General features: G+C 50.4%; 3 protein-coding genes across 5 annotated transcripts in view; 2 read left to right on the top strand and 1 right to left on the bottom strand.

Moving 5' to 3' along the window:
- PHF13 (PHD finger protein 13) overlaps positions 1–6117 on the top strand; it is a gene marked incomplete at its 5' end in the record, with an annotated part of 7663 nt that extends 1546 nt beyond the window's left edge. Inside the window, 2 exon segments of the mRNA XM_014586597.1 lie at positions 1007–1541; positions 3517–6117. Of these exon segments, the coding sequence (XP_014442083.1) occupies positions 1007–1541; positions 3517–3743 (762 nt within the window).
- Positions 6118–6812: 695 nt separating this feature from the next.
- THAP3 (THAP domain containing 3) lies at positions 6813–14100 on the top strand. The gene is made up of 5 exons (XM_006145392.3): positions 6813–6929; positions 8560–8752; positions 11971–12033; positions 12881–12985; positions 13258–14100. The coding sequence occupies exons 1-5, from the start codon at positions 6856–6858 to the stop codon at positions 13522–13524; spliced, it is 702 nt and encodes a 233-aa protein (XP_006145454.1). The 5' UTR covers positions 6813–6855; the 3' UTR covers positions 13525–14100.
- Positions 14101–14641: 541 nt separating this feature from the next.
- Positions 14642–19286, bottom strand: part of DNAJC11 (DnaJ heat shock protein family (Hsp40) member C11) — a 107489-nt gene continuing 102844 nt past the window's right edge. For all 3 annotated transcript variants that reach the window (XM_006145389.3, XM_006145390.3, XM_006145391.2), the window contains 4 exons: positions 18576–18633; positions 18321–18463; positions 17113–17242; positions 14642–16256 (listed from right to left, as the gene is read on the bottom strand). In XM_006145389.3, the coding sequence (XP_006145451.1) occupies positions 16231–16256; positions 17113–17242; positions 18321–18463; positions 18576–18633 (357 nt within the window). In that variant the 3' untranslated portion in view covers positions 14642–16230. The remainder of the gene's footprint in view (positions 16257–17112; positions 17243–18320; positions 18464–18575; positions 18634–19286) is intronic.

Raw genomic sequence — 19286 nt, 5'->3', positions numbered from 1 at the left:
TTCAAGTCCTGGAACTGGAAACTTGGTCTCTCACCTTCCCTCTCTTTCTCTCTCGCTCTGTCCCTCTCTGGTCAAATTTTAAAAATGAAATAAATGAATGAATAAATGAAGTTAAATAATTCTTTTTTAAATTTTATTTATTATTTTATATTTTTTGGAGAGGTTTTCGCTATAGGGCGCATGCACTCGCCAGACAGACAGACAGAAAGAGACATAGAAAGCGAGAAATCACCCTCCAGGGGCGATGGTCATGCTGCAGTCCCTTCTCCTCCATTCTCCTTTCGGGATCTTGGGCACGCACGCACACGCCCCCGGCGTGAGTTCCAAGCCACCGGTTCCGGCACGCGAACCACGGTCAACTATGTGGGAATCCAGCAACATAGCCATTACGCTAACTGCTGGTTCCCAGTAAAATAATTCTTTAAAAATAAAAAAGGAGGCTCCAACATTGGTTGATCTCCACCTCCTGTATAGGTGGGTAATGCTAGCTTGAACCCAGCAGAATGTTGCCATTATTTGCAAACATTATGCTTGAATGATCTGAAGGAACTACTGCTTTGGGGCAGTAATTACCTACTTTGGATTTGCGATTAAAAAAAAAAAGTGTAAAGATATTCTCAAAACTAATTTAAGTTCACTTAATTAAAAAATATGTATCTCTTGGGAGGACAAGTAGAAGGAGAGACTTTTACAATCAGTAAAAAAGTAAGAGGTGAGAGGGTATATGCAGCATTCCTTTCTGTAGGTATTTATTGAGCATCAATTAATTTCCTGGCCTCAGGACAGACTGAGGGCTTAACAAGGGAGGGTGGTTTCTCCTTGTGTCACAGTAAGTAACTGCTGATGCTATTCTAGTGTTTAATGCAGATGAAGGCTGACAAGCTCAAAGCTATGCTCTGGGAGGCTGAGCTAGCCAAAGGTGGGCTGGTGAAGGTCCTTGGGAGGCTGAGTCTTGTCATGGGGGAGCTGGTCAAAGTGACTAGAACCTTTTCGCCTGTCCTTTCAGGAACTTCCTTTGAGGAGCAGTCCCAGCCCTGCCAACAGCACTGCTGGTACCATTGACAGTGACGGCTGGGACGCTGGTTTCACTGACATGGCGTCCTCAGTGCCCTTGCCAGTCTCTGACCGCTGCTTTAGCCACCTGCAGCCCACCCTCTTGCAGCGAGCCAAGCCCAGTAACTTCCTGCTGGACAGAAAGAAAACGGACAAGCTGAAGAAGAAGAAGAAGAGGAAGCGGAGGGACAGTGATGTGCCCACGAAGGAGGGGTTCAGAGGGGGCTTGCTGAAGCTGGAAGCTGCTGATCCATACGTAGAGACCCCCACGAGCCCCACCCTGCAGGATATCCCTCAGGCTCCCAGCGACCCCTGCTCGGGCTGGGACTCTGACACTCCCTCCAGTGGGTCTTGTGCCACTGTGTCACCTGATCAGGTCAAAGAAATAAAGACTGAAGGCAAACGGACTATCGTCCGGCAGGGAAAGCAGGTGGTGTTCCGAGACGAGGACAGCACTGGCAATGATGAGGACATAATGGTAGATTCAGGTGAGTGGTCCCTGAGGGACGGAGGTGCTTGTTGGCTGGTGATGATTTTTTTAAAGAGTATTTTTCTTTTTTAAGAATTATTTTTATTTGGGCTGGCAGGTGGCATGGTGATTAAAGGCACTGGACTCCCACATGGCCAACTGTGGTTTGAGCTACTTAAAGAAAAAAAAAAAGAATTATTTTTATTTTATGGAACCAGCAGGAGGTGGCGTGGTGGTTAAGGGCGCTGGACTCCCACATGGCCAACTGTGGTTTGAGCTACTTAAAGAAAAAAAAAAAGAATTATTTTTATTTTATGGAACCAGCAGGAGGTGGCGTGGTGGTTAAGGGCGCTGGACTCCCACATGGCCAACTGTGGTTTGAGCTACTTAAAGAAAAAAAAAAAGAATTATTTTTATTTTATGGAACCAGCAGGAGGTGGCGTGGTGGTTAAGGGCGCTGGACTCCCACATGGCCAACTGTGGTTTGAGCTACTTAAAGAAAAAAAAAAAGAATTATTTTTATTTTATGGAACCAGCAGGAGGTGGCGTGGTGGTTAAGGGCGCTGGACTCCCACATGGCCAACTGTGGTTTGAGCTACTTAAAGAAAAAAAAAAAGAATTATTTTTATTTTATGGAACCAGCAGGAGGTGGCGTGGTGGTTAAGGGCGCTGGACTCCCACATGGCCAACTGTGGTTTGAGCTACTTAAAGAAAAAAAAAAAGAATTATTTTTATTTTATGGAACCAGCAGGAGGTGGCGTGGTGGTTAAGGGCGCTGGACTCCCACATGGCCAACTGTGGTTTGAGCTACTTAAAGAAAAAAAAAAAGAATTATTTTTATTTTATGGAACCAGCAGGAGGTGGCGTGGTGGTTAAGGGCGCTGGACTCCCACATGGCCAACTGTGGTTTGAGCTACTTAAAGAAAAAAAAAAAGAATTATTTTTATTTGGGCTGGCAGGTGGCATGGTGATTAAAGGCACTGGACTCCCACATGGGCAACTGTGGTTCAAGTCTCGGTCCTGGTGGCTTCCTTTCTCGCTCGCTCGCTCTCTCTGGTCAAATTGGAAAATTATAAATAAAGTTAAAATAATTCTTTAAAAAAAAAAAGAATTATTTTTATTTTATGGAACCAGCAGGAGGTGGCGTGGTGGTTAAGGGCACTGGACTCCCACATGGCCAGCTGCAGTTCGAGTCCTGGACCTGGCGGCTTGCTTTCTCCCCTTCGCTGGTCAAATTAAAATAAATAGAGTTAAGTAAAATAATTCTTTTTTTTTTTTTTAAAGGAGCTCAAACCACAGTTGGCCATGTGGGAGTCCAGCGCCTTATCCACCATGCCATTTTCCAGCCCCTAAAGAGATTTTTGTTATAGGGCATGTGTGCTCGCCAGAGAGACAGACACAGACACAAAGCAAGAAATAACACTCCCCAGGGTGAATGGCCATGTCACAATCCCTTCTCTTGGTATCTTGGGCACACATACTTACTTACCCTGGTGTGAGTTTGAGGACTCAAACAACAGTTGACTTACATGGGAGTCCAGTGATGTAACCATTACACCATCTACTGGTCCTGGCTGGTGGTTATTTTAAATAGTCATGCCTTTGGGTTTAGGGTCCTGCCCTGTCCTTGGAGCATGCCAACGGGTATGCTCTGCCATCTCCAGAGCAGAGAACAGTGCAGGGAGTGGGTACAGAGATTTTAGGAAAGATTCGATGACCATTAGAAACAGCTGAGATTCCAGGAGAAACCTTAATATAAAAAGAATGAGGCTCACAGGTAGACAACTCAGGATACCTGGTTGCCACTTTTCAGTGCCCTGTGTTGTGCATTTATTGCATTTTCAGAAAGAAGTGTCAATATTAAAGGACTGTTGAAATGATTTTTGTTAGTTGAATAATGAGTTTTATCAAAACTCGGCAGCTTGGCCTGAGACCCAGGTGGAGAGGGCCTGTGGGAATTGTTTTTCCTCTCTCAACGTGCTCTTTCTTTTCAGATGACGATTCTTGGGACCTCGTCACCTGCTTCTGCATGAAGCCATTTGCCGGCCGCCCCATGATCGAGTGTAATGAGTGCCACACCTGGATTCACTTGTCCTGTGCAAAAATCCGGAAATCCAATGTTCCGGAAGTGTTTGTCTGCCAAAAGTGCCGGGACTCCAAGTTTGACATCCGCCGTTCCAACCGTTCTCGAATGGGCTCCCGGAAGCTGTTTCTGGACTGACTGTGGCTGGAGAAGGGACTGTGGGAGAGGAATCAGAAGGGACGGTGGGCCTTCTGGCCCCTCTTTCAGTTGAGCACAGAACTCAGCTCTGGTGCGGGCAGATCCCTGCCATTCAGGTGCCTAAGCAAAAGGACAGGCTGTCCAAGGTAGAAACTGTACATAGCCAGGGCCCGAAGGAGTACAGTCTTGGTTGGCCAAAGCTGCTGCAGGAGCTGTGTTCTCTGCAGTGGAAATGAACTGGACACCCAAGTACAGTGGGTTTGGTTCCGCTGAAAATGAGGGTACACAGTCATTGTGTGTTTTCTATCATTGGTAACAAATTCCTGTCAGTTGGAACCAGTGCTCGCTGCTGTTCCTGCTTCCATGTGTTGGGGAGGGGAGCCGTTTGGGTTCCTGGCCTGTTAATGAGCAGCCATACGCGTGTAAGCTTTCTCTCACGTGTCAGTCTTTACCGTAAGTGTACAGCAACCGTCAAAGTTGCCCCTACCTTAGTGGCCCTTCCTCTCCACCTGCTCAGCTGCTGGCTGAGTCCTCTGGGCTCTGAGAGGAGCCCTGCAGGGGAGGGGTGGGCTAACTAGTGACCCTTAGATTTCCTTCTGTTTGTTAAAAAGGGACAATATGTGGCCGCTTCTCTTTGGAAAGGGGGTTGGTTGGGGGGTTGAGGTGGCCTGTGTTCATAACTCAGTTTCCTGTTTTGCACGATGTAAAAAACCTGTCTTTTTGCACGATACAGCCAAAAGTATTGGCCAATTTCTTACTGGGTGCCCTTTCTTTCCAGGTGGTATGGGAGGTCCTGGTGGGGCGCAGGTAAGCTGTTTTCAAGTGTGGGAGTTCTCGGTTTCTCTTCTCGTCATACTTCAAGCGACATAAAGATAGGCAATCACTGGACACCAGTGGTGTTCCTTTAAATAATGGAAATAAAGAAAAATTGGGAGGGAGGCCTCTCCCCTGGTTGATTCTTAATATGCCCTTTATACAGGCTGGCCTGCAGGTTCCTCAGGGCAAGGTTAGGACTTGAATTCTCCTTTTGATTTGCATTGGTGAGTGAGTCATAAAGCAGTGCTGGCTGTCAGGAATGTACCACTGACCTGTACAGAGTTCCTTAGATCTGAAGCAGGATTCCAGACTGCAGAGGCCCTTGTGAGGCCCAGCTCCAGAGCAAAGGGAGTTGTGGCTGAAGCACCTGCAGAACTGAGCTTGAGAGCAGTGTAGCCCAGGACACTGGTGGTTCTAGGGCTTGGAGTGAGAGGAGGTCTTTGCCTTTCTCCAGCACTTAACATTGCTCTTAGCAGTTCAAGTACTTGTTTTCGAGAATAAGTACTTTTGTAAATTGATGGGTTTGTTTCTTGTAAGGCATAAAAATGGAAGAATGCCCAAGCCGGTCATATTTATTAATATCTGCAGCAGGCTGGGTCCTCCCTCTCCCTGTTTGCAGCTCCCCCTCCACGTGGCACTGTTGTGTGGGGCCACCAGGTAGACTCCTTCTGTGGTCTGTGACTGAAACACTAAGGGGGTTGTTTAACTGTAATTTAGCTAATTAGAGCCATTTTTTTTCTTTCTTCATTTTTTTTTCTTGTCTAGTAACTCAAATTTGTCCAGCCAACTGATTTTTTTTTATTTTTTTAATTCTGTTGCTTTTATTAACACAAAAGAAGAGAGAAATTGTTTCTGGAACCTAGTTTATCCTGAAGATCCCCAAGGAAAAAGTTCTACTAGAGAGAAAAATATAAGCTGGTTTAGAAACAACCTTCTCCCAGACAGTTGTCTGGCTCTGATGAGGGCAAAACATCCAGGACAAGTTGGAGAAGAATTTGCCAAAGATCTGCCCCGTGACAATGCCTGTCCAGTGTCTTCACCTGCGAATAACCAAAGTTGCAGTGTTTTGTTTTTGTTTCTTTTTTTTAAGACAAGATTTTAAAAGTGCATTTAAGAATATGTGTGTGATTTTAGAATGGAACTGCCAACTCTGATAACATGCTTAGAAGGTCTGAAGCTTCTGGAATGCTTTCAATAATTCATCTCAATTTCTGTTTCTTTGATCTCATTTTTGTTCCTTTAGTAGATTCATTCCTGTGGGTGGTGTCTAAGAAGTCAGACACCATGGTTTTCGTTAGATTGAGCTGGGCAGCTTCATTGAGCTTCTTTATGCAAGTTAGGCATGACCCATCTAGGGGCTCCTGGTTGGTGGCTAATGAAGTGAGAGGGAAAGATGTTACCCCCAAAACTAGGCCTTTCCCTGTTGGCTTTGGCCAGGCCAGACACTTAACATCGTTTACATGGTTCTGTGTAATTTTAAAGTTTATGTGTATAAAGCGAAGCTGTTTCTGTGAAACTGTATATTTTGTAAATAAATATATTGCTACTTTGAGGTTCATGTCTAATTTCAGGTATTTGTATTCTGTGCTGAGGGATAGTTGTATTGTCCCCTCTTCACCTCTCCAAACCGTGATCTGTGGTGACTTGGGGAAGTTAGTCTTGAGTGTGTTCAGTGGTTGAAAAATGTCTCCCTTAATACACTTGTAGTGAGTTCTTCAGAAACAAACTACTGTATGAGAAGACATGAATAGCTTTGTTTCTTCCATGGTGGATTTGCTTACACCTCTTTTGATTGGTTAGCCTGTTTTGTAGAAGCGGCAATCTTGAGATTCTGCGAGCCCCAGATCGGAATCTAATCTTTGGTGCTCATTTTGCCCCTCTTGGCTTGGTCCCCAGTATCAAGCCTGCTTTCACGCAGCTGTCCGGCCTCTTCTTTGAGACCTCCGGTGACCAATTAGAGCCTCCTCTAGTGACGGCAGGAGAGCCAGAGCCTATAACACCTCTCAAAACCTTAAAATTCTTGGCCAGGTCCGCTTGGACCTTTCTCAGCTTTCCACTTGTCAAAGACTGTTAGTGGCAGAGTATTGGGGCCCCCAAAGCAGGAGTTAAAGGGTGATAGGCTTTAGCGAAATGGGGTGAGACAGTTGAGGCGTTGTTTCCAACCTGAAACGGATCCGAAAGCACGCCCTTGACCTGGCGCCCCGGGGGCAACATTTTTGCAGACCGGGTGAGGAGTCCGCCTTGCACTGAGCCAGGTTCACCCCCACGCCCCCATCCTCGCAGGCCTGCTCTGGAGATGCCGAAGTCGTGTGCGGCCCGGCAGTGTTGCAACCGCTACAGCAACCGCAGGAAGCAGCTCACCTTTCATCGGTGAGAGTAGGTGGCTTTGGGGCGCTGGAGACCGGGAGCCGGGTCTGCAGGCTGACTTGCTGCGGCCCCCGGCGGAGCTCTGCTAGCCGGGAGGGAGCACTGGGGAGGCCCGAGGGCGTGCGGCATGGGGCCCGGGGTATAGGCCAGGGCCGCTTCGGGCTGAGCGCGGAGGGACGCACAGGAAGATTAAGCAGCCCGCCCGGGTCGCACAGCCGTCATTGGCCTCGGGTGGCCCTAGCGCTGCGTATCTGGAGCTCTCTCTGGAAAGACCTTCGCGTTGGGTGCGTACGGCCCCCGCTGCGCCGCAGGTCCTGGCTCACGGGGCAGCCCCCGTACACAGGTGTGGAGGATGTCGGTGCCCGATGAACGAGCGACTGTGCGGTGTAGCCGGCGCTCTGCCAAGCCCCCACACCGCGCTTGTGAAGGGCTGGCTGGAGGTAGGCTGGTGGAGTGAACGATGAGCCCCTCCAGGGGCAGGAACTTTGCGGTGGTGGGAGGATGGTGGCTCTGCCATTGCATTTTCAGGGACTCAGGAATGTGGTGAAAGTTGCACCCTGTCCTCCCAGAGTCAGCCTCCTCACCACTTCTGCCCGCTTTAGAGTACAACTCCAGGGAGCGGCTCGTGCTCATGGTCCACTCCCCTCTCCTGTGTTCTCTGCTTTTCAATAAGTACACGCAGAAAAATGCACAAACCGTAAGTGCACGGCCGACGAGTGGATGCCGAACCAGAATATCTCCAGCCTCCAGACCTCCCAACCCCCTTCCAGGCCCTCCTCACACCTACCCAGGGGAACCTTGGCATCTCAGAGTGGATTGCTTTGGCTTACTTTGAACTTGACGTCACGGGAATCACTCTGTGTACTTTTTTCTGCCTTTTGCTCACAGTTATGTGTGAGTCATCCTTGCCACATGCAGCAGTAGTTCATTCCTTCTTTTTTTTTTAATCTCAAGATTTTTGGAATAGGTTGTGTATGCTCGCAGGAGAGACGCAGAGACAGAGTACGCTCGCAGGAGAGACACAGAGATAGAGAGAGGGAAAGTGAGAAGTCACCCACTCCGGGATGGGGGGTTCGGGTGGGGTGGGATGACCACCTCACAATCCTTTCCCCTCCATTCTCTAGGGATTTTGGGCAGGGACACAGGCCCATGATGGGTCTGGGACTCAAACCACCTAGGCTGCCATGTGGGAATCCAGCCGCCCTAACCACCACGCCACTGGACTGGCCCACATGTCTCCATCTTAATCAAACTTTCTGGTGTTTGATACAACTGAGTGCTGACCCTTGATGTGATTTAATAAAATTAGATTGCCCATGGGGTCTGTAGGTGGCATGGTAGTTTAGGCGCAGGACTCCCATATGGCTAACTATGGTTCGAGTCCCAGACCTGGCGACTTGCTTTCTCACTTTCCTTTTCTCTCTGTCTCTCTCTGGTGAACACATGAGCCTTAATGCAAATTGAACAATAGTAATAAATAAATTATAAAATTAAGTTATTATTAAAAAATTCGATTGCTGAATTTCCAAAGTAGTCTGTAAAATACTCTGACGAGATGTGAAAATTCCACAGGACTCTGGAGTGCTGAATTCAGCTTTGCTAGATCCCTCACAACTCCTGCCGTTGCCCTCAGGTTCCCATTCAGCCGCCCGGAGCTGCTGAAGGAATGGGTGCTGAACATTGGCCGGGGCAACTTCAAACCCAAACAGCACACGGTTATCTGCTCCGAGCACTTCAGACCCGAGTGCTTCAGTGCCTTTGGAAACCGCAAAAACCTGAAGCACAATGCCGTGCCCACAGTGTTTGCCTTTCAGGACCCTACACAGGTAGGAACACACCACTGCCTTTTATCTTTTGGATCCAGCCTGCCCGATTCACCCAGCAATTGCAGGTGGGAAAGAGAATGAAGACAAGAGCTGCCTCTTTAGCAGCACTGTCAGGCCTCCAGGGTCCAGAGCCCTGCGATACTGCTGGCCCAGACCTGCACTTTAAGAGAAGTCATCATGTTGGGGCTATCAGATGGCGTAATGGCTATGTCACTGGACTCCCATGTAGTTGACCGCAGTTCTAGTCTGGGACCTGGTGGCTTAAACTCATGCTGGGTGCATATGTGTGTGTGTGCCCCTAAGATCCCGAGAGGAGACTGGAGGGGAAGGGATGGCGTTGTGGCCATCCCCCTTGGGGGGTAATTTCTTGCTTTCTATCTCTGTCTTTCTGGTGGGCACATGTGCCCTTATAGCAAAACCTCTCCCTGCCCCCCCAAAAAAAAAACCTCATCATTTAAAAAAAAATATTTTATTGAGGGACGGCAGGTGGCATGGTGGTTAAGGGTGCTGGACTCCTACATAGCCAACTGTGTGGCTTGCTTTCTCACCTCTCTTTCTCTCTCCCCCCTTTACTCTATCCCTCTCTGGTCAGATTAAAAATAAATAAATAAAGTTCAATAAAATAACACCCAAGAAATCATCATTTGAAGTTACCTTAAAAGTCAGTCTCACAGGCCAGTCCCTTGCCTGGTGGTTAAGGCTGCTAGGTCCCACATGGCTAATGGTATAGTTCAAGTCCTAGATCCAACGGCTTGAAAAACATGCCAGGCGTATGTATGCATGCATGCCCCAAATCGCAAAAGGCGGGAGAGATGGAGAAGGGATTGTGATGTGATCATGCCTTGGGGTGGGGGTTGCTCCCTCACTTTCTGTTTCTCTCTGGGAAGTGCATGTGCCCTCTGGCAAATTCAAAAAGTAAACCATGCTTCACGACAGGGTACTGTTGGAGAAGCTGGACGGCAAGTGTGTTACGAGCTGTCCCTCTGGCATTTTGCTCTGGCTGGGTCTCCTGGAGCGTCACCTTGCCGTGCAGACCTGTCTACCTGCAGGCAGCAGCTCCGCTGCGCTCAGACAGTGCGCTTTGTCTTAGCAGCTAGCCAGGGCCAGGCAGCAGGTGCCACGGTCAGCCAGTGAGTCTCCAACGAGGTCCTGCCGTGTGCTGCGCCTTATCTGCTGGACTGACAGCTGACAAGGTAGAGCTGGAGCGGGGGAAGGAGGGAGGTTGCAGGGGTGTGGTGAAGGGACCTGAAGACAGTAGGCAGAAGCTGGGAGAGTTGGGTGCATTCAGAAACAGTGCCAGTTCGGGCTGTGTGGCGGGGTCATCAAAGCCAGAGAGATGAGTGGGTGCTGGGTGGTGAGAGCCTTGCACAGGCTGTGGGGCTCTGGAGTGCCTTAGCTCGGGCTACTATAACTGAGTATCATAAGGCTGGATGGCCTAAATGATGGACATTTCTATTTTATTTTTGGAAGTTTAATTTTCAAAGAAAATTTGCTATAGTGTACACTTGTGCTTGCTAGGAGTAAGGGAGAGTGAGAAAGCACACACCAGGGGGGATGGCCACACTGCAATTCCTTCTCCATTCTCTTCTCAGGACTTTGGGCACACATACATGCACAACTGGTATGAATTTCAAGCCTCCAGGTTTAGGACTCGAACCACAGTTAGCCGTGTGGGAGATCAGTGCCTTAACCACTACAGCACCTGCTGGCCCCTCAGGTTAGGGCTTTAGCATGCAAATTTTGGAGGGGGAGACCCAAATATTCAGTTCACAGCAGTGGCAGAGCTGTGGCTTTGGAAGGCTCCTTTTGGCCACAGGTGGAGAATGACTTGGTGGGAAGCTGGCTCAGAGGCCCCTGCAGTCCAGGTGAGCACCATCATTGTGGCCCAGCTGCAGGTGGAAGGGTGTGGAGGGCATGGACAGACTGAATGGTTTTAGAAAACCTGGTGTGCTGAGGGAGGTGTTTGGGGGAGCAGAGCTTTCTGAGCCCCTGGAGCATGTGGTCCCTGATTACCTGAGTAGTCTGGCCTTGTGCATGTGCCGTTTGACACACCTGTGGGACACCAAGGTGGATGGGTCTCAGTGGGGTTGGGAGGTGAGGGCATGACTCAGGGGAGAGCTCACCAACAGCTGGACCTTGAAGCCACAAGAGGAGCATGTTGACTTTTCCTAAATCCTAACATGGGTCAAGTGTCACAGCACATGGTGGCCCAGGGGGTGTGCGTCCACTGGAAATTGGAAAGTGAACGGAGTTACACATTGTGAGGAAGAGCTGCCTTGGCCTCTGCCCTTGGTCTGTCCTTCACTTGGGTGTCCTTCCTCCAGATGGCCACATGCCATCTCACTGCTTCAAGCCCATGTTCCTGTCTCTCCAGGAAGGCTGCCCTGGCCACCTTCTTGCCCCACACCCCTGCCAGCCCTCTCTGCCCTATTCTTGCTCGTTGGTTTTCCGACACCTGTGCACCTGCCATTCCTTGTCTCTCCTTCATTTTTGCCCTCCATGCAAGCTCTGGGAGGGTGGGGACTGTGTCTCACTACCTTACGCTCAATGCCCAGAGCATTGCTTGGCAGAGGGTGTGCAGTCCATGCTTGTGAATACATGGACAGTCTAATCACTGTCATGTATTTGTGATAAAGTGCCCCCGAAATAACACATCACAGCCTAATGACTGGTGTGAGTGTGTATGTGTGTGTGGGGGGGGAGGGGAGGCGGAGGGCATACATTTGTAATTCTTAGTGCCTTCAGTGTCAGGGAGAACCTGGTTCTGACCCATGCCCAGGCAGGCCCAGCTCTGGGAGTGCCACCGTGTGGCAGACCCAGGTACTGCAGGTTCAAGGGTGGGGCCCAGAACAGATGTGTTTTCTACTCCCTGCTGTCATTCACAGGCAAACATGTAGTGAGGTCGGATGTGGCCCCTGGGGTGGCATGTGTGAATTAGCTCTCTGGCTCTACAGTGACCCTTCCTTGGGCCTCTGATCCACAACTGGGAACATCTTTGGAGAAAGAATATCAAGTATGTGGTGAGAGTAGACGTGGGCCGGGCTCCAGGTCGGTTTGATTTCTCAGACATTTGTCTAGTGTCATTCATCAGACAGATCCATGGGGACAACGATGGCTCCGGGCTCACATCCAGCTGAGGAGCTCGGAGGTGCAGATCTCACACTGAGTGAGCCAGGCCATGCAGCCATCGGCGTTGTCTCCATGTCGGTCTCTTGCAGCTGGTGAGGGAGAACACCGATCCTGCCAGTGAGGGGGGAAATGCCGACCCCCAGAGAGAAAAGGTGAGTCTGGCTGGTGAGCTGGGGCAGTGTGGGCCCTTTCCTAGCACGGCTGGCCCGCTGGGGTTGGTCCCGCTTCCTCATGATCTAGTTTTGGATTCAATGCTTTCCTAGAGAAGGAAAACCTAAAGCCTGCCAGACTTCCTTTTCTTCTTCTTTTTTAAAAAAGAATTAATTTTGGACCAGCAGTTGGCATAATGGCTATGTCGCTGGATCCCCATGTAGTCGAACGTGGTTCGAGTCCCAGACCCGATGGCTTAAACTCACGCCGAGTGCGTATGCGTGCGTGCCTAAGATCCCGAGCAGAGAATGGAGAAAGGATTGTGGTGTGGCCATCCCACCTGGGGGGTGATTTCTCGCTTTCTATCTCTCTGTCTCTCTCTTTCTGGGGAGCACACACGCCCTATAGCAAAAACCTCTCAAAAGAAAAAAAAGAATTATTTAATTTTATTTATTATTAGTATTTTTAATTTGACCAGAGACAGAAAGAGAAAGTGAGAAAGCAAGCCTCTAGGTCAAGGACTCAGACCGATTTCAGCCCTGTGGGGTCCAGCGACCCAACCAGCCACCTGCTGGCCCAAGCTTCCTTCTTTCTCTCCTGTACCAAAGAACTCCAGCTGGCCCTCAGGCTGGTGCCTACTTCCTAAGGCTCCAGTTCTGGAGTCTGAGGTAGGAAGAGGCTGGTTAGTTACGCCTTCGTATGGCCGCACAGCTGGTCCCCAGCTGTAGCCACTCCCCCGGGCCAGATCCAGATCCTGTGAGGGAACTACTCAGGGATGGACAGGAACAGCTGCGGGAGATCAGGTGTCTGTGGGGTGCCGCTAGCCTGATTCCTTCCTGCTGTTCCCAGGTCCTCCCTGAGCTGGGGGCTGGGGAGCACAGCTCGGTGAGGAACATGGACACCGCACTGGGAGAGCTTCAGCTGCCCCCAAATGCTGAAAGCCCTGTAAGCCAGGTAAGACGCTGGGCTGGCTACAAATGCAGCCGGTGCCCCAAAGAGCCCACCCACCCGGGAACCGTGAAGCCTTGGCCCCGAGCTGCCCACTAACCAGCCGCTCTGGGAATGGAGTCTGGGACAGCTGCAGGCAGTGAGTCTTGCTGCCACGGGCTGGTTCTGAGCGTGTCAGGTGATGGGCCCCCCAGGCCTGACCACAGCCACCTGCTCCCTGGTAAAGCAGCTCTTTAGCACTTGGGCGGTTCGTAGCTTCCACTCTCCTCTGTCCTCAGGTCTTAACACAGCGACCAGAAGCAAGAGAGGCCACCCGTCAGCTGAGAAGGCCCCTCCCCAAGCAGCCATCTGACCACAGCTATGCCCTTTTGGACTTGGACGCTCTGAAAAAAAAACTCTTCCTCACTCTGAAGGAAAACGAAAAGCTCCGAAAGCGCTTGAAGGCACAGAGGCTGGTGATGCAGAGGATGTCCAGCCGCCTCCGTTCCCACAGAGATGGGCAGCGGGGACTCCAGGCCACGCCACGGCCAGAGCAGCAGAGCTGAGCCTGCCAGGCTCTGGACTACAGGGGTTTTGGGGCTCTGGCTGTAGACATTTATTTCCGCTGCTGAAGCTGAGAAAGCGACAGTGAAGCATGCCAGGCAGGGGATCAAGACAGCAGCTGAGGAGCCTGGGGCTAGGCCAACGGGGCTGTGGGCATGACTGTCATCCTCCCCTCCAGGAACCAAGAGGTTCAGTCAGAGGTGGTATCGGTGTAGCACAGGGTGAGCAGGTGTCACTGGACGTGGGGCACAAGGAGCTGCCTGGGTCCTGGTGCCATACATAACCCCCTTCTCACGGGCACCTGAGGGACAGCTGGGCCCAGGGTTATACTTGGCCTGTGGGTCACTCCCACCACCCTGTATAAGGGGAGCAATGGCTGGTTCCGTTACAGGGCAAGGGGCCTCCATCAGCCTGGACAGCCAGCTGAGTGGCTGCCCTGCCCTCTGCTTGGGGAGGACCCCTCTCCAACTAGCGGAGGGGACCACGGCAGTGCTAACTCCGTTTGGTCTGTTCCTGCCACGTTTTGCTGCTATGTTGGACCTCTTGTTCCTATTAAAGAGTGGGCAGGATGTGACTACTTTTGACTGCAGGAATTTTTTTTAACTTTAATTAAAAAAAAAACAACAAAACCCTCTGTCCAATTCTAGGCTAATTCACTTCCTAAGCTTGGGTTCTCTCGGGCCCATGTTAAATGTAGAAAACAGAATCAGGGGATCAGCAGGTGGTGTAATGGCTGTCACTGGACTCCTATGTGGTCGACTGTGGTTCGAGTCCCGGACCCGGTGGCTTAAACTCAAGCCAGGCATGTGTGTGTTGTGTGCCCAAGATCCTGAGAAGAGAATGGAGGAGAAGGGATTGCAGCCTGGCCATCCCCCCTGGAGGGGTGATTTCTCACTTTCTGTCTGTCTCTCTTCCTGGTGAGCGCACGTGCCCTATAGCAAAAACCTCTCCAAAAAAGAAAAGGACCATAGCTGCAAGTAGAGCCTCAAGGTTTAAAACATGGTTTCAACAGTGAAGAAGAAAGGATGAAAGGAGGGCTCTGGGGAAGGGGACCATGTCCCCTATTTTGCTTACTCCTAAAGATGTACACACGGATAAACTAAAAAAAAAATACTGTCCTCAGCTTTCAGGAAAGGTTTATTATGGTAAGAGAGTGCCTCAGTACAGTCAACTTCAAACAAAGATCTGTGTCCAAAAGAACCACCTGCAGCCGAGGGCGCAGAGGGGCATGCCCAAAGCAGAGGCTCATGATGGTCCCTGCGTGGCCTGCGGTCATTGGAGCAGAGAGGCTTTCTCTGTTTTCTTAAATGGAGATAAATATTACAGAATTACTTTTAAAAACTGGAGGAAGGAGGTTATTAGCAATCATTCTGGTTTCGGTGCCAGTAGCAAAACCTGATTTCACCAACAGCCGGAGATGTGGAGGCCAAGAGCGGCCCTCAGGCTCCAGGGCCAGCTGGCATCACGCCTTGAGCAATCCCTGCTCAGAGGGGTCAGTGAGAGCAAGTGACCACGCCAGTGGCCAGACCCATGTACAGGCCTGTGCTCCACAGGTTACTGTTTGCCACAGCTGACACCCCAGGCTGTTCAGAGCTGAACTGGCTCCTACAACATTCTTTATCCACAGAGCGAACAAGTGAAGACAAGTCTCAGAATGGAGACACACCCCAGAAAGAAGTCCTAGTGAGGAGGGGCTGGGCCTGGCTCTGTGTGGAGAGCCACGGCGCCACCTGCTGGGTGCTTGCCAGCAAGGCATGGACAACAGGGCCAGCCCTGATGCCCACACCTTTGGATTTGGCACGAGCGTGACTCTTGGTCTTATTGTTCCCCCCATCTCAGCCTTCACCCTTGCAAGCCTCCTCTTCCTCCCAGCACCCCACTGGAGAGGTGGTGGGCATAGGCAGTCCTGGCTCTACCGTCTGCTATGGACAAGAGGGACATGGGTCATTCTGCATCTGCTGGCAGCAGGGCCTTTTCCCACAGGATAGGGGAAGTGGCCCATGACAAGGATGGCCCTGGGCTTGGGAAGTACACCATTCTGTCCCCAGCCAGGTGCCAGAGGAATGATTTGAGAAGCTCTGGGAGGGAGAAAAAAGAGACTAATTTCCAAACCTGTTTGTTCTCAAATAAAAAGCAGTTTTATAAACCCACAATCCTCTCCAGATTCACTTATAATATTTCATCAGAAGGTGATTTGTGGGAAGCCGACAGCACAGACGCTCCCTTGATCTGGAGGCTGTGGCATGTGAAAATGCCTTCCCTCCTTCCTTTCCTCTGTTTCCCATGTTCAGTGTGGATGTTAGGGAAAGTAGTACCCAGTCCTATGTGAGGGCAGGATGTTCCATACACACCACCAGACAGGACGGAGAACTACTGGGTGGCCGCTGCATCAGCATACATGCTGGAGGGCCTGGGGCCCTGAGGAGTCCAGGCCACTGGGCCCTTCCCTCCGGAAACATGATCCTTGGCAAGACAGCCACGGGCCATGCTGCGGGCTGGTCCAGGATGGGGCTGCCTTCATCCCACCTACAGCACCCAGGAAAGCTGGGATATCTGTGTGTCCCTTCACATAATTGTTATGGTACCACCTTCTAGAGGAATAATATAATAAAAACATCTGATGTCTGAGTATTTTCCCTGCTTCCAAATTTGTAGAATCCCAGGAAAAGATCTTTTGCAGCCTCTTTTTAATCAGGTTCTCAAGGAGTTTATCCATCTGTATCAATCCTGTGAGCTGCAAAGAAAAGACAGCATCAGGTTATCAGGAAGGGACCATTTCCACACCCTCTTTTTTTTTTTTTTTTTTGGCTATAGAATGTGTGCACTCGACAGAGACAGATTGTGAGAAAGAGAGGAAGTAAGAAAGCAACCCCTGAGGGAGACGACTACACCACAGTCCCTTCTCTTGGGACCTTGGGCATGCACACACACACACACACACAATACCATTGTGTCTTTCTTTTCTTTTTTTTTTGAGAGATTTTTGCTATAGATTGTGTCCACTTGCTGGAGAGACAGAGAGACCTCCCAGGGGGGATGGCCATGCTGTAATTCCTGCTCCTCTATTCTCTCAGGATCTTGGGCATGCACGCACACATGCCTGGCGTGAGTTTTAAGCCGCTAGGTCTGGGACTTGAACTGTGGTCCACTATATGGGAGTCCAGCAATGTAACCATTATGCCCTCTGCTGGTCCCTCAGTGTTGTTTTTCAAGCCATCAGATCCAGGACTTAAATTGCAGTTGACCATGTGGATCTGGCAGCCTTCACTACCATGCCCACCATACCTTTTCTTTGTTGAGGGGGCTCAGCCATCATCCAACTGTGATGGCTGGATAGAGCACAAGCTGCAAGAACCAACTGCTTTCCTACCCAGCCACCCAGGCTACGGGAAGCTCACTAATCCCACCTATGAAAGGACTGAAGCCCCCTCCTCAGGGCATAAATCATGGGCTCTGAGCAAGCCTCCAAGTCCAGCCAGCCTCCCTGCTCTCCGGCAGACCACAGAGGGAAGGTGGTTGTGTCTCCACACGCTAAGCAGCCACTGATGTCCCTCTCCAGGGCAGGTGACTGCGAGGGGCGCACTACTCACACTGCTTTGGTATCCGCAGGGCCTCACTGTCCAACACCATCACCTGATGCAGGACGCCTCGGAACTGATAAAGCACTTTCAGGTTCTTCTCTTCACCCACACATGGGTCATAGAACCCCGGCAGCCCAGCCTGTGACAGACAGTTATTCCAAAGACTGCTCCCCAGTCACTTAGAACCCAGCACTACCGAGCCATCAGGTGGCGTGGTGGTTAAAGGCACTGGATTCCCACATGGACAACCATGGTTCGAGTCCTGAACCTGGTGGTTTGCTTTCTCACTTTCTCTTTCTCTCTGGTCAAATTAAAAAATAATAATAGCAATTTGAATTAAATAAATAACTACTGAAAAAAGAAAATATGCAAAATGAACCCAGTACTGCTGCTCTCTTTGCCACCACCTGAGCTGCACTGGCCTTCTATATTCCCTCCGGAGAGGCAAACTTTGGAGTGTGAAGACAAAGGGTCATTTCAAAAATGGCCTATATGGTCCCAGGTTCACCTCTCAGCACACATTGACAGGACCCCAGAAACTCTACCAAGACAGACACCAGACAGTTTCTACAGGGAGCCAGGAGTTCTTGGCCTGAGCTAATCTGCGTTGTAATTCTAGATACTCCATGGAGGGACTCATACATGTAATAAGTGGCTTCAGACTTTCTGGAATAAGGCAAAAGTAAATCTAACAAAAGTACCACAAAGACATGTGTTTTCTGTTGACCAATAGACATTGGTCAAACGAATAGGTGACAGAGGTATGAATGCAAACGTGAAGTGAGCAGTGGCAATAATGCTGTCACGCAGTGCTGGGCAGCACCCCATGAGGCGAATGCAGGTGGAATGAAGGGGCCGCTGCAGGAAATCAGGCTGAACCTGTTCCTCCAGCTGCCCTTTTCTGATTGGGTCTTATTTATTTATTACGTTTGCCAAAGGACTTGTGAGCTAGTTAGAGAGAGAGGAAAAATGAGAAAGCACCCCCCACCCCATGGGGCATGGTTACACTGCAATCCCTTCTCCTCCATCTCTCCCACCTGTGGCATTTTGGGAACGCACATACACAGGCCAAACGTGCTTGTCAAGCCACTGGATCTGGGACTTGAACCGCCTAATTGGTCATGTGGGCTCCATCTGCCTTAATCACCAGGCCATGGACTGGCCCTTCTGAATGGGTCTTGCATGCATACAGCAGGCGGTGGCTGGCGTCACTGTACCTTGGAGGCCTCTGTGAGGATGAGCTTTGAGTCCTTCACCAGGCACTGCAGGGGCACGGTCACGTCAATCACTTTTACCTTCTCACTCTTCTTGCTCTTGTCATTGACAAACTTCCCGTACCAAGCATTCACGATGATGAGGCCTGAGGATGGATAGACTCAGTCAGGGTGGAGGGAGGCCTCCTATGGCTCTTCCCTGTGAGCTTTGAGCCCCCCAGTGCCCAGCCAGGCCCCAAAGGGGACACGCCTTCTTACCCATTCTGGACTCTTCTGCCTCGATGATCCTTCGGACAGATTCCTGCATCAATCTAACCTGCCAAAGAACAAAGATGTCCACCACCAACCCCCCCACCACCCCTGGCCTGTCCATCTCTTTGTTCAGAGGGCCAGAGACACATAGCCCTGTCCACACCAATACACCTGCTCAGGGTCTATAAGGGAAGGGAACAGGCCAGCCTGCAAGCTCAGGCTCCCACCAGGCATGCTTTAAAACCTTCAACCCTGGGGAACCAGCAATTAGCATAATGGCTATGTCACTGAACTCCCATGTAGTCAACTGTGGTTCGCATCCCGGACCCGGCGGCTTAAACTCACGCCGGGCGCATGTGTGTGCGTGCCCAAGATCCCGAGAGGAGAATGGAGGAGAAGGGATTGCGGCGTGACCATCCCCCCCGGGGGGTGATTTCTCGCTTTCTATCTATCTGTCTCTCTCTCTGTCTGGAGAGCACACGCGCCCTATAGCAAAAACCTCTTAAAAACAACAACAACAAAAAAACCCTTCAACCCTGGAGCAAGCCCAGGAGAGCGATGGCATCTCCAATCCCTTTCTAGGAATCACACGAGTGGGAAGGCTTTACTGACCCCATACAAAATAATGAAAACACCGCCAGCATGTAAAAATAGATTTCCACAAGAAGCTGCACTCCCAGCCTCTCTGAGAAAGGACATGCTCTATGGAACCATCTG

This window comes from Tupaia chinensis, unplaced genomic scaffold (assembly GCF_000334495.1).
Source record: "Tupaia chinensis unplaced genomic scaffold, TupChi_1.0 Scaffold000146_1, whole genome shotgun sequence".
Taxonomy (NCBI): domain Eukaryota; kingdom Metazoa; phylum Chordata; class Mammalia; order Scandentia; family Tupaiidae; genus Tupaia; species Tupaia belangeri.
Note: the sequence above shows the minus strand (reverse complement) of the source record. Positions and strands in the feature narration are given on the sequence as shown.